The 14,884-nt window shown below is 46.9% G+C and overlaps 1 protein-coding gene across 3 annotated transcripts in view; it reads left to right on the top strand.

The window, feature by feature from the left end:
• The window catches only part of EIF4E2 (eukaryotic translation initiation factor 4E family member 2), a 28,583-nt gene extending 14,203 nt beyond the window's left edge, over nt 1–14,380 (top strand). Inside the window, exons 7-8 of one of the 3 annotated variants that reach the window (XM_081142942.1) lie at nt 6,030–6,107; nt 11,903–14,380. In XM_081142942.1, the coding sequence (XP_080999068.1) occupies nt 6,030–6,075 (46 nt within the window). In that variant the 3' untranslated portion in view covers nt 6,076–6,107; nt 11,903–14,380. Of the gene's footprint in view, nt 1–1,220; nt 1,487–6,029; nt 6,108–11,902 lie in introns of those variants that run through there. The other 2 variants (XM_081142943.1, XM_081142941.1) reach the window with 2 other exon arrangements.
• The last annotated feature ends 504 nt before the right edge of the window (nt 14,381–14,884 follow it).

Raw genomic sequence — 14,884 nt, 5'->3', positions numbered from 1 at the left:
GAGCTGAAATCCTAGAAGCAGCAGCATAGAGTTTTGATGAGAATAGAATCTAAGAGAAGCACAAATGCCAACAGGAAATAGGCTTTCTTTGCGCTCTCCCTAGGACTTAGGGCAGTGGAGCCGGACATCCACACAGAATCACTGGTTAGGGCTGCTCCTTCAGTGATTGAATGTCAGAAATAAGTTCAGGTTACTGTGGAGAAGTTGTGGGGAGTGGCTGTTAGATTTTCTCAGAGCTGGACGGAGAGCTAGCCAGCTAGGAGCAGGGACTTTTAGGGTCAGTTCTCTCCTTTGACTCCAGCATCCGTGTGTGCCTTTGGCAAGTCTCTGCCACTCTGCTTCAAGTTTCCCATCTGTAAGATGGGGATGACAATACTGCACCTAAGGGATTGTCGGGAGGCTGATTGAATCTTTGTAATGGGAGGTCCTCAGATGGAGACTGCTCTTACAGGGCCAAGTACTATTATTGCTATCATCATCATCGTTTGAAATGATATCATCATAATGTTATTCTTATTAAAGACCAGTAATGAGCCCAATGATGGTGTCCAGGAGACAGACTGGGAGTCTTTTTCCCATGCATCCACAGACAATGTGGGTGGAGTTAGCTAAAACCAGCTGAGGGCCAGTTTTTAACTGGGAACACTGCCGTAGGAGTTGGTCCATAATCAAATGGCTGGGTGTGGCTCATCACAGCCACCAAGAGTTGTTCTATGGCCTTGGCCCTGGTTGCTTGACTTAGCAGCCCTATGTTAGCATTGTTTTCTCTAAGTACATTTTTTCTGTTCTTTGTTCTGGGGTAGAGTAGTTTCTGCCCTCCAGCCAGACTCAGTCTAGGCTGGAGAGATCCACATATGCTTTTTCTGGGCTCTTACATTCAAGGTTCCCAAAACACCCCCCAGACCCCCAAAAGCAAGCTTTTTACCTGGATAGGAAAGGGAAAGAGGTATTTTTCAACTCTCCCTCTCCACTGTTCTCCCTCTAATACCCTGAGGCAGTTCTTCCTGACTTTTGTAGAAATGTGTTCAGTCCTTAGTCTAGGAGAGCCTGCGGGCTTTCTGCCTTAGTCTACTGCTCGCTACTTTATCCAGAGGTCTGCCTAGTACTCCAGCCCTGGAGCCACAGGGACCAGAAAACCCTCCTTGACACCCAGATGCTACTTTCCCTGCGCCTCCCTCTCTTTCCTCTCCCAATGTGCCAACCTTTTGCACTTCCACTAGAATGCCAGGCAGGCTGGGCCCCCAAAGGCTCCTTTTTCAAAACCTCTGGAAGCCGCGGTTGAATGTGCCATGACCCTCTCCCTCTCTGGATGGCACCATCATCGAAGCTGGCATCATCGGAGCCTCTTGTTCTGTTGGCGTGCTACCTGGAAGATCCTTCTGTCCTGGACAAGAGGAATTGGAAGAGCATTTTATGTTCTAAGAACAGGCTGACACGCAGCAGCTACGACAACAGCTGAGATCACTTAATAAATGGTGCTAAACTAGCTTGTCTCATGCTCTTGCTCTTTATGGCGCATCAAAGAAGTGGCCTTTCAGACTGACTGTCACCATGTTAAGGAATGGCACAGACTTCTCCATGGAGGGCCATCGGGGGAATGAATGCAGCCTCATTTCCATAAGCCATTGTACAGTGTCACGTGGTATTTGTTCCACTTCTGCTGAGTCTGACATAATGAGGTGACATCTACCTCTCAACAGGAGACCCCATTTCTGGTGCTTGAATTTTAGTCTCCATCTAGTCACGCTGAGTAACAGGAACAGAGTGATTTCTCATGTAGAACTCAGCTTGAGAGTCCTTAAGGTTGGAAAGGGGGATCCTTGCCTTTGCTTCGCTGACTTCATTTGCCTTTACTTCAAAGAAATCTCTTGCTTGGAGGTAAAGTCCTGCTTCCGTCTGTGTGTGGCTGTACGTATATAGCTTCCTTGCTTGATGTTAATGGGGTTTTCTCACTGCTAGAGCTGCCCGAGCCACAAACTCTTTGCCAGTCTCTCCCTTGCGCTTTCCCTTCAGAGCCAGGTCGTCCTCCTCTTTGAGCTCGCTCTGCTTGCAAGGTCTCAGGGTTCTAGCCCTTCCCTTTCTCCCAGGGTCACTGTGCCTCAGGATTGGGGGTGGGGAAGCATCTTCATCCCCCGTGAGTCTGCTCCTTAGGGTATCTGACCGCAGCACGTGCCAGCCCCTCACCTGCTTTGTGGCTTGGCTTGTGTGACCTGCAGCTTGACCTGCAGGCCCTAACCTGCATGTACAATTGCAGCAAGCCTCATGTTACTTCAGGCTTTCTTGGGAGCTACCACCAAAACCAAAAATAAACATTTTTGCAGACACTGGGTCAGGTTGCCTGATGGCATCTGTGAAGGTGGCTGTGGGCATAATGTGGAGGCCTCCAAAGTGGCTCTTCCATCCTGGCAGCCACACCCTGTCCTTGTACCATCCTGACCCTCATCTCCACGTAGCCCGGGATCCCACAGAACACACACTGGGACAGCACCTGGGCCCAGCCTTCTGGAGGTGTTTATATCATTGCTTCTTTGTTTATTGCATATACAAAATTGGTTGAAGTCCCTGGAAAATGAGAGATGTGTCGGTATGTGGAAATGCCTATTCTCTGTTTTCAGCATTTGTCAAAGAATTACCTTTTATGGTCTTTTCCCTCTTGCCTTCCACTGTTATGTTCCTGTATTGACCTGAATTTCAGCTGATATAACTGGTCCAGGGGATGAGCTTGACATCCCCTTCCTGAGTAAGAGTTGATCAGAAAGCACCAAACTGACCTTGAGCCCCCTGATCCTTGTCACGTGTGAACAGAAGTCAGAACTGGTCTGCTTTGCTCCCTTCCTGTGGCTCTTGCACAGGGATGGCTCATTTTGAGCCAAGGAACAGCAGCTGCTGGGACTTGAGAATTCAAGGAAATGAAGGAAAAAAGTATTCTGGAGAATGCTCCCAAGTGTTCTGGGGACTTTTTTAGGAGTGGCCTAGATTTTTAGTCAAGTGTACTTCCACCTTGCTGTGTTTCCAATGCCCCTTTTCAGCTGTTTGTTTTTCCAGCCTTCCCCTAATCACACCGCTCATGGCCTTTTCCTGCTGCACTCCTAGGTGAGCTGAGAGGCACACACTGCTGCACACAATGCCAGGGCTGCTTTGCTGCAGAGGGGACGCCTGCCTGCTGCCTCCTACCCTTGTGTTGCCAACAGCAGGCCCCATTAAGAAATGAGAAGCTTATTAGATGGAGTGTTCGTTCAGGTTCATGGCTCCTTTTAATGAGGCCAATTGCAGTTGAGGTTTTATAGCTTTGGGTCCTTGTAGGCATCAGGTGACTCACTGTACCTTCCGTTTTGAGAAGAAATCTAACACAGATTTAAAACCCAGAATCATGGGACCCCCAGGATAAAACTGGGCACAGCCATATAAAGCAGCACTGTCTTTTGTGAGGAAATAACTCTTTGGAATAGTCCCATTGAATCCCTTTGTGCATCTGGCCCAATGGGAGAGGGGAAGACAGGGCCAGCTTCACTTTGGGCCACGGTGTTCAGAGAAGTGACCACACCCCTCTACAGAGAAAGTTGAGGGTAGGTGACTTCTCTTTATTTCTTTATTCTAAAGGAGAAATGGGTTAAATTGTGGGGAATTTCCTTAACCTTGTCTAGATTTCATTTTATTTAACCATTGAACTTTGTAGGCAAGGACCAACCCTCCCTTCTGTTGTGACTAAATCATAGCCCAGTGGCACTGGGTCACACCAGCGTAACTGCTGGCCTGGTTTATGAAAGGTACTCCCTACTGACCTTCAAAGTAGAGAATGCCCAGGCTAGCAGGAGGCTGAGCTTGTCCGTGAGGATTGAGGGCCAGCTGAGTGCAAGGCTGTGAACAGGCTTCAGGTGGGGGTGAGGCAAGTTCCAAATTACACAGAAGTGGACTTCTGCTCTCAGTTTGCTTTCTGGTAAGTGAGCTGAAACAAGAGTGGTCTTTAAAGGACTCTGTTGACTATCATTTGAATTTGTTCAGAATTCCCTATAGGGTATATTAATCTCCGTAATTTTTTTAGAAGCTTCATTCATATGGCACTTTAAACATTTAACTTGTTCTTTTTTTACCTTTAAAAGAAGCAAGTTCTAATATTACCTAATATGCCTGGGATGCCAGATGGAAAAGAGCTAGAATGTTCGCACCTGGCTTTAGGCAGGTGATCTGCTCTTAGCCAAGCACTGGCCTACATTGTACCAGTGACCACGACCAACTATGTTATTTCTACTGAGTCCATGTGAGGAAATTTGTTTGCCCAGATTCTTCATGTTGAGGTTTAACATGTGAGGAAGATACTTCTGGAGAAAATGGGAGGGCAGTTTAATACGGGAATGGGTTAGAGGGGATCTGTGTAATCTATACATCTTAGGTTCTTGATACGGAATCGCTCTGTTTGGACTAGTGTAGGCCTTTCTGGAAACAAAAGGATAAATGAGATGAAGCTTCAGTACAACCATGTAATTTCTTGAGGGCATTTAAGTTGCCTAAAATAAAATTTAAATCTCACTGTTAAAATGAGAGGGGTTTCCTGGGTCGTTGCCCAGGCACCAGGTTTTGCTTTGCCCTTGTCTTAATTTGGGGTGAAGAGTGAAATGGCCTTCTGACGTCACTCATGGACTCAACGTTCGTCATCACATTTCCGTCACCAGGATGGGCTGTGGAGCAGGTGTCGCTGTGGAAATTGTTTGAACCGACAGAGCCTGGCACACTTGTTTGGCCATCTCACATTTTTCTTCAGTTCAGTTAGCACTTGTCTGTAGCTTTGGTAATATTTTCTGAAGAACCATTAAGTAAGTGCACATCAGCCTCTTATTCTAAGAAGTAGATCATGAACTTAATGCCCCTTTTCAAAAGGGGAGAATACTGATGAAACATGTATAAATAGTGCCTGGAAGAATGAATTTGTTGTGCCAGGTCTGTGTTTCATCCCCCCCCTATTTAAAAAAGCAGCAGCAGAAGAAAAGCTACCTGTAGAAGGCCTGGTAAAAAGTATATTTTACTGGACATATTACCAGTAGTGAGCGACACAGTATGTTGTCACCCTGGGTATTATCACCCCTGTAAACCAAGAATGGAATAATTGACCAAAAGGAATTTTGGATTTAGAAGCCCCAAATGACCAGTTTCATATCATTCCTAGGGGAACCAAACATTTGTCCCTAGTAGGGCTGAAAAGTGGTCCAGGCAAAAGGTAGGGCATCCGTTCCTCTGAGAAAGCTTGAGGTGGGAGGGCTTCTGGGTGCGTAGGGACTCTGAGTTCCTCCTGTTTTGGGCCAGCAGTCACCAAGGGCCTCTTCTTTGCTGAGCACCACCCTGAGAGCCCTAGCCCTCAGCCACATTCTTACCTCATAAGCCCCATTTCTGAATTCAGTTAATCAGCGTGGGAGTTGTCCTGGAAACTTTGACCTGTGACCTACACAGCTTAAATTTTAAGATAGTTACGTGGGTATATGCAGAAACAATCTGGTACAAATTTGGGGTTTGAGGTTAGATGGGTCAGAAGGTTGGAAATGCAAAAATGGAAAGTGGTATATAGTTTCCCCATTGTATCTTTAGACATCATAATGCTGTTGGGTACCTGCTGTTACCCTCAAGGTGAGGCCCAATGAGAAAGATAGTTTCTGCCACCTGTCCTCACCTCCCACTGCTGCCCTGTGCTCCGGGGACGAGGTGTCTCCCGTGATAGTTGAGCTTGGCTCTGACCTCATTGGCCTCTTGTAGACTTGTTGAAGGAGTGGATACAAAGCCTCGCAGGAGTAGTGAGGGCCAGCCTTCGCCATGGAGCAGGCGGGACAAGTGCCAGCTGTCCCTAAAGGCGCTGGCCATCACTGCGGATCTGAGGGCAAGTCCAGGTGGGAAACCTCACTGCTGTGCTCTCAGGTATCCATGGGCTGCCCTCGATCTTGAGGGTATTTGAAATGGGATGTGGGGTTATGTGTCTGCTCTCTCTTTGTTAAAAAGCTTTTGATCTGAATGTGCTATTGTGTTTTTTGTCTCTGGTTTGCCAGGGCCTGGGAGGAGTTTCATGGCCTGGTGAACAGCAGCGGCCGCTGATCGGACGCTCCCCTCTGTCTCTCACACTCAGGGTAGGGCCTTGTCTATCTTCTCTGTAACCTTGTGATGTACCTCTCAGCCATAGGACCCTCTTCCCCAGGGGCTGTGCCCTCCCCACCTGCCCAACCTTGTTCTGCCAGCATGGAGTCAGCTCCAGCCTCTCTGTCAGTCTCAGAAAACACCGGGTCCAGACATGTGGACCCTGAGGGCTGCTTAACCTCATTGTACCTCCGTTTTCTCATTTGGAAAGTGAGGTTCCACAGACTGAGGTGTCTCAGATCTCTTCTGATGCCAGTGTGTCATGATTATAAATGTGCCACAATCCTGTTTCTTTTGCCCAGACATGGCCATTTTAAGCCATCTGGCAGTGTCCTGTGCTGCCATGGGGTAGGTAAGAGGTATGTCTTGCTTGCTGGTGGTGGTTGTCAGTTGTGAGGAACCAGTGGTAGAACTTGAGGTTTCCGCAGTGAAAGGGCTGGGCAGATGCTGGGCTCCATAACTGGACCATTGCATATGTCCCCGCAGGGGGAGGCCCTGGGCTGTCAAAGGCTGGGCCAGCTTGAGCATCCACTGGGAGAGCATCTGTATTTCAGTTAGGAGAGGGCCAGGTTCACATCTGCTGTTGTAGCAGAGGAAGTTGGGTGCTTTCATTCAGGATGAGAGGACTGGATAGGACAGGATCCTGAGCAGTTTCCCAGGACCCCCCAACGCAACCCCCCCACTATTCCTAGGAAATAGAGGATTTCTAGGAGTGAAACAGAACACGCCACTTGTAGTAGCTGCTTTAGAACTCCACCTTCCCAGGAGGGAAGTGAGGCTTTTTCAAGAAGAGGAGACTACATCCTGCAGATGGGCTAGAAGAGGAGACACTGAGGGGCGGAAGCAGGGGCCAGGGGTCTGAGGACTCTGGGGGTAGAGGAAGAGCCCCACAACTCCCTGAGCACATGCATGATGCCACTCATAGCTCTTTTTTAATCGTTAATTCCCATATTATAAATTCAATTTTAGATGATATGCTAGATTATTAAAATTGAAGTTTAAAAGGCTGCTCTGTAAAATGTAGTCAACATAGAATTCTGAAGTGGCTGCTGATACACAGGCGGGATGGAAACATGTCAGCTGTACGATTACATGCATCGATTTGCAGGCTGTACAACGGATGGTTAAAGTAAATTAAGTTTAATTTCCAGAGGCCTGGTGCTATAATGGAATTGTTTTAATAATACTATCATATTTAATTATTTGTGAGATTTCCTTTTTTTTGCTTTTAATATCCCTAAAATTAGAATGCTTACAGTGAACGTGACAAGAAAGATTTTTGTCAAAGTTTAATTGGCAATGTTTACTTCTTAAAGTACATAAAATGATGATACCTTTAAAAGTCAGTAGCATCTTGGGTTCCATGAAAAAAAGCTTTAATATGAAATCAGAATAGTCAGAATGAAAGAAAACTTAAAATTGTTTCCTCTCCCCTTAGCTAACACTAAATCCCCCAGAAAAAAATCAGAATTGCTTCGAAAAGTCCTGTCTGTGCATGATTGCTATTTTGTAGACTCTGTGTTCTCCTTTTCCCCCCACCCCTGGCATTTTTTATGGGCAGATGAAGGGCGCACTTCTGCTCCTCCAAGCACAGACTTGGGCATCTGAGAGGAGTATTCGTCTAAACAAAAAACCCAGCTCTCTCCATTGTCTTAACAGACTTGAAAAAGGTCATCTTCATATTTCATCTCTATTGATTTAACCTTGAAGGAGGTACTCCCAGAAGATGCACACACCCAGCTCATGTTGTCGGAGCTGACATTTCAGATGCCCTGACATTCAGCCTTGCGTTTTCTCTGTGCGTCCCCCTGAGTAGATCATGCTCTGTGAAGGAATAGGAACTGTTATTTAAATAACTCTTATTGAGCTGCAGTACTTCTCCTGTTTATCTGATATTTTTGCCATTATATATGGCTGCTAATATTTCAGGACTGTTTTTGACCCCCATTAGAGATAAGTATTGCCCTCTCAACCATGGTTTCACTAGAAGTTCCAGGTAGCTGCTAGGAGAGGGCTCTGGTTACTTCTGTGTCTGAGTCAGAGGCACAGAGCAGTGATCTGTATTTTGGGGGAATGAAGTTGGTGTGGCTACTCAGTGGGAGATTAGACATTGAAATTGGCCCCACTGCACCTAGGAGGTTTGCAGTTTTATTTAATATGCAGGAAGGTGAGAGGAGAGGGCCAGAACTGGCCTGGGATGGACAGCTGATAGCCAGGGAATGTTCCCCTGAAGAGCATGGATACTTAAGCCTGTGGGCCTGTTTATAACTATTCTCAGAGCCCCCGTCGGAGCAGATACTTAGGTGGGGCTCCTCCTCTGTGGCCCCCAGCTTTCCCTGGAGGACCAGAATCACTCTGATGCCCCTGCTGGTCCCCAGCACAAGGACAGGCTTCTATAAGAGCAGGGGGCATTCTTCTGAGGAACTGACCACCCTGCTCCCCCGTGGCCCACCCTCAGGAGTGGACTACCTTAGCTCTTCTTTCCAGAAATTGTACTTGTCCATTTTTCTAGAAGCACAACAAAGTGATCATTTTGAGGCGGAGTAGGTTGGAAAGCTGTTTTGGAGTGTTTGGGCCCAGTTTTCCCCAAGTTGCCTGGGAATGTGAAGTTAAAAGCCAATTTGATGGAGTTCTGCTATTTCTGAGGCCCTGTCATCAGGATAGAGAGGCATCCAGTAGAGAAAGAGTCCGTCTGGCATTGTAGGTCTTTTGGCTCCCATGTCCTGTGCCCTGGTACGTAAAAATCTTCGGGAATGAGTTAAGATAGAGTGGAAGTCAGTGTCTGAAAGCTCCTTTAAATCAGTACTTTTACATTAATTCACAGATGAGACTGTAAATTTTTCTTAATTCTTTCTAAAAGATCTTTTGTATGAAAAACAATAAAACCTTCACGATGGCCTATGCACCATCCCAGCATTGCTAGGTGGATGAAGGGGCTTTCAGGAGCTCACTCCAGATTTTCTAAATTTTAGTTGTCTTTTAAAAGAACAGAAGCCCATCCTTTTATAAAAAAACAAAAGTCACCTGTGGCCTCTGCCACTTCCTGTCTCCATTCTCCCCTTCCCTGTCTCCTAATCTCTGCACTGCAGCCGGGTTGAGGGACAGAACAGATCAGTTCCCAGCTAGTTCAAGATGGACACATTCCTCAGACTAAATTTGGCACCAAGCTGTTCTCCACCTACTTGTTTTAGAAAGGCTGGACCCAAGCCACCATCTGCCACCAGCCTGTCATTGTCAGGAGCCTGTTACCCACCCTGTTGCTCTTTCTGTTTCTTTGTATCAAACTCTGTAAAAACAGCTGATTCTCTTGGCTCCTTTACTCTCCTCCTCCCCTTTTCCATTTTATAAACAGACCTTGGAATGATTGTGACTTCTTAGGTCTCCTGACTCTGAAGAGATGTATGACAATAGAAATAATTAGAACAAATATTAAATACCTAAGTGGGAAATTGTTATAGAGCCCTTCAGTTCACCTGCCACAGAAAGAAGAATTTGTTCCTGGCCCAACCCCAGCACAGTACAGGAATTCTTCCAAAAGATGAGAACCTACTTATGGTGGTGGCATCCTGAAAATGCTCTTTACATCACTAACCAGCTGAAAGGGCTTGTCCAGACCTTCGTCTGCCATCTCTCTTACACCAAGGTAGATTGTTCCCCCATAGTTGGGAGATTCTCTGATTCTGCTCTCACACCTCCGCCTTTCTAGTCACTCATCTTCTTTCTCCCTGCTGATTGACTTTTGTCATCCAGTTGCTCAGTGGGAATAGAGGTGGCATCAAAAGGAAGAGATGGAACAGAACAAACCATCCCTTCCTGACCACTCCTTTGTTATGGGTGTCCTCTGTCTGGTAGACTCAGTGTCACAGTACATCGTCCCTAAGGGGGCTCAGAAGTAGCCACACACGTGTCAGTTATGCTTGCTTTTCTGTCTTAGGATCAGGTCATTCCTTGCCCTTTGCTACCTACTTGTGGCACCTCAGTGGGGTCTGTCCTTTTGAAAGGCCTTTTAAAAAAGATGCTCACCCCACTAAGTTCTCTGTGTGTTAAGCCTTCAACCCCTTAGACGGAAATCATTGAAATGCTCAGTAGCCATTGATAAATGAGCCACGTGGTCACGCATGTCAGTTACAAAAACACCAGCAGGCTTTTGAGATAATACCAGTTTCTTCCTAGGCAGAGTTTGCCCACCCCAGCTCCAGTTTCCTGTCTATCCGTGTACTTGTCTGCAGCCATGCTCTCTGTATAGTGAGGGCTGTTGGTCACCGTCAGCCTGCCTGCCTCCAGCACGGGGGTGGGTATGCGTTGTGGGGAGCCTGTTTGCGGATAGCAGGAGGAAACTGCTCTCTGGCTGGGCCGAGCATATTCTTTCATCTGCACTCATTGCCCTATGCCCAATCAGTTGTAATCATTTTAAGATAGGCCATTAGCCCGGGTGGACGTGGCTCAGCAGTTGAGCATCAACATAGGATCCGGGAGATCACAGTTCGATTTCCTGGTCAGGGTGCATGCCTCGGTTGCAGGCTCGATCCCCAGCAGGGGGCATACAGGAGGCAGCTGATCAATGATTCTCTCATCATTGATGTTCCTATCTCTCTCTCTTCCTCTCTGTTCCTCTCTCTGAAATCAATAAAAATATATTTTAAAAAAAGATAGGCCCATTAAAGCCAAAGTTTCTAGAAGGTTCCATTAAAATTTAAGGGAAATGATGACTTCAAAATCGGGTTAATGTTTCATGATTTCAGACAAATTGAAATCTTAAGCACTGGCCACAGCAGTAGGTAAGGTAAGGTGACCTTTAAGGCCCCTTCCAACCCTTAGGTTTTGGGATTCAAATGGTGACATGAACTGCTGAGACGTCATTGGATTTCTAGTGGGAACACGGATGGTACTAGTGGGTGGCTAAACCGGTTGGCAGCCAATAGAAGGCAACTAACAGGACACATCTTACAGTCAGTAACACACACACACACACACACACACAAACGCACGCGCGCGCAGGCTTCTCTTTCAAGAATTATAGCTAAGTTTCTAAAGTGAAGGGTACCCAGATTTCACCTCTTAGAATATCCCTTTTAAGCTGCTATAAGTTTTGAGCCTTGTGCGGGTTTTGTTGGTGGGTTGGTTGATTTTTTTTTTAAATACATAATACAATCACATGGTTCAGTTTTGTTTTGTTTTTTTGTTTTTTTAAGTATGTGTGTATATAAGAAAGAGCGGTTTCCCTCCCACTCTGACTCCGTCTGCCCAGTTTCCACTGTGTCCCTTACCCCGCCCCAGGTCACCACTGTTGTTGGTTCCTTGTGGAGCCTTACAGTTTCTTTCCATGTATACACATGAACATGAACTATGTATGGCCTTTGTTCCCCCAGCCCTGCTTGCACAAAAGATAGCATACTGTGTGCACACACTGTTCTGCACCGACTTAGCCGTTTCTCTTGGAGATCTTTCCATATTAGTATTGAGCTTCCTTGTGTTTTTAAGCTACACAGTGTCCATTGTATGAATGTGCCATGACAATATTAACTAGGTCAAGAACTGGTCATTGCCAGGTGGATGTGCATTTGGTGGGTTCTAATCCTTTGCTATTGCTAACAGTCAAGCTGGATGTTTGAAGGGACTTGGGAGGCTGGTTGCTGTGCTGGCATTAGATTAGTAAGGAAGGAGGGTCCTGGGCTGTGTCACGGTCACGAGGGCCCCCGAGTGCTTAGCTCAGTCTCCCCTGTGTGTGTGTGTTGCCTATAGATGACCTGTGTATTGAATGCTGTATTTTCTCCATTTTTTCTTTCAGGGACAATTCAAGCTTTCGAAATACAAAAATCACATTGTGAAAGTACACAAGCTGGCAATAATCCCTTTCTGTATGTGTGTGTGTGTCCGAAATTATGGGAGGTCTTCAGCTGGTCCTTCCATCTGCTCACTGAAGGGACGTCCCTTTTGCACTCATTCCTGGAGGATGGATCCCGCTAGACACCCTCCAGCATCGCTGACTTTATAAGGTGGAAAGATGGCAAACGTGACTTTGTAATAGACACACTTTTTTTAAATGGGTTTCTGTGGGGGGAAGTCTAGCCTTTCGTTCTGCTGTGTGCTGTCCAGATGCCTCTTGGGCCTCTGTTGTGCTCCTCTCTGCTGTACGAAGGGCGTCGCGACCACATGTACCAGCCAGAGCTGTTCACTGAGACTTGTCAGTATTACGAATGTCTGTGCATCCAGGAAACACTTTTTGTTGGAGGTCCCGGGACAGCTGTAAATGTTTGAAGGGTTCTTTGCCATTAAATTATTGGGACATTTTGTTTATTTCACTCCCCTCTTCCCCCAAGCCCACCACCTGAAAATGTGTTACTGATTTTGCATTGTCTCCTGCCTATGCCCTCCAGTCGTCCCTTGTGTGGGGCTCTTCCCTTCTTAGGCACTGCTGCACTTAGAACTGTAATCCAGACGGCCACTGGTTCCCCGAGGCGGCTCAGAACGTGTGACTCTAAATTAAACTGGCATGGCATCCGGTTTGTTAGGGCAGGATTCCAGCAGAGGTTCCGAGTATGGGATTTGGAGATGAGGGCAGTGTCTGAAACTGTGTGTCCAGCCTGTTTCTGCGGGTTCTTGCACACCCCTCATTGAGGAAGGGAAGCAAGAGCTGGTCATTGCCAGGTATTAACAGTATGGTAAGTCCTGTGATCCTGAAACTGGAACACCTGAAGAGAAGGTGACCATGATGGGTGGCTTTCTCTGCATGGCTGTGCCTGTCTGCAGTGGTTGTAGCCCTGCTTTCAGTCCTTGTCACCTCGTATATGTGTTAGGCTACTGCAGGCACGCTTTAAAAATGACCAAGCGTGCATCAGAGAGCTGGTGGTCTTAACTCAGAAGGACTGTGGTCAGAGAGGTTGCAGAGCACCTAGGATTGAAATGAGTACTGAGTGCCAGCCCTCCAGCAACCTCCAAGGAGCTCTGTCTTACTAGGCTTTTGTGAGCAGAGATCGAAGTACCTTAAATTAAGGTCTCTCCTAAAACCTATCCTGCGGGCCAGGGCGCCTTAGCCACGGGTCTCAGAGAAGTTGTTTGAGAGTAACAGGCATTTCCTTATCGTATTTCTATTACTCTCATCCTGCTTTCCAACTCCTGAACACCCTCTAACCACCACTGTCCTGGGATGCTTTTCCTAAAAGAGCAGAGTACAGGGGCCAAGGGAGGTGCTTCCGTTATAGGTGAAGTTTAGATCAGATAGGAAGATCTAGCGGTGATTTAAACTCCAGGAATATGAAGAATAGGTTCTAGTGCCCAGACAGTTGTGAAGGGCTCAGGCAAACAAACATAGGAGCGACATTGGCTAAAACGGGGAGTGAAGGCTGCCTCCTGAGATCTGTGCAGACCCGGGGACGTCTTCACTTCTGCCTAAACTCAAGAGTTGCCATGGAAATTCCAAAGACAGCAGACTTGGATTTGCCCTTCTTTGGGCATCTTCCTGACTACAGTGGGCGCGTGTGTGCACAACGTGTTCGCGAGTGAGGATTTTGTCTTGCCCAGTGCTGAGGTGTAGTGTCCATATTCATGTTGCTTTTTGGGGGGGATCTCATTTGTTCAGATTTTTTACTCTCATGTTTTCCAGAGCTGCTCATGTCTCCCCTTCCTCTTTGTTACTGCAGTATTTGAAAGTTACTTTTCTCCATTGAAAATAGGCCAAACCTACACTGGGTAGAACCAGAGAATTTATTTCTGTTGGGCAGCATCTTACCCTCAGTGCTCCAGGTACTCTACCTAACAGCTTTGAGTGGGAGCTTGAAGAGTCAGTTTATCCACACCACCCACTCTCCAGCCTGGCTTGAGAGGTCTTTTCACTTCTGACTCCATCGGCCTCTGCTGTGCTGAGATGTGACATGGTGGTTATGGTATCACCTGTTCTAGAACCACGGGGAAGGGTGCACCTGACAAATGTGGCCGTTGCTGCTGGAAGAAGGGGAGTCTCTTTCCACTTTGCACAGGAGGCTGTTTCCCGTGACCCCTCTGCTGAGTTTGCCGTTCAAAACTGGCCCCTACTCCTCTCCAGTGCTCTTCTCACTTTGTCCTTCAATTCCTGTGTGTATTTGTGTTTTCCCTGTGACATTGGCAGTGGCAATAATTTTCCACCCAGAGAGAAGCTTGTGGTCCACGATGCTCCAAGAATGAATTTCCAGGTATCTGCCAGTGGAGGAGCGGAGGCCGTAGTGGGAGGGGTCTAGCATTGCACTTTCAGAGCAATTGTCTACTGCAGTAATAAATGGAAAGTATTGGCAAGAACCGGGTGTGGCCTCTTCAATATGAGGGGAACGGGGTGATCCTGCCCTTCTATGCAGGGGTCTTCGTTTTACGTGCATTCCAGAGCAGAGTGTGCAGGGTGGTCCAGACACTGCCAGGTTCATGGACATAACTGTGTTATAAAAATATTCTCGCCCTAGCTGGTTTTGCTCAGTGGTTAGAGTATCGGCCAGTAAACTGAAGGGTCCTGTGTTCGATTGCAGCCAAGGGCACATACCTTGGTTGTAGGCTCTATTCCTGGCCCCTATCGGGGCCCATGTGGGAGGCAACCAATCAACATGTCTCTCTTATGTTGATGTTCCTCTCCCTCTCCCTCTCTTCCTCTCTCTCTCCCCCTTCCACTCTCTCTGAAAAGCAATGGGAAAAATATCCTCAGGTGAGAATTAAAAAAATGTTTCTCTAATTGGTATTAATTACTGCCAAAACTCAGTTTAAAACCAAAATGCGATTGTTAATTTTTAATTCTTCTCAACTTAGGGTA

Source organism: Miniopterus schreibersii (genome assembly GCF_964146895.1).
Source record: "Miniopterus schreibersii genome assembly, chromosome: 7".
Lineage (NCBI taxonomy): Eukaryota > Metazoa > Chordata > Mammalia > Chiroptera > Miniopteridae > Miniopterus > Miniopterus schreibersii.
The sequence above is the reverse complement of the archived record's forward strand: the minus strand, read 5'-3'. Positions and strand labels throughout refer to the sequence as shown.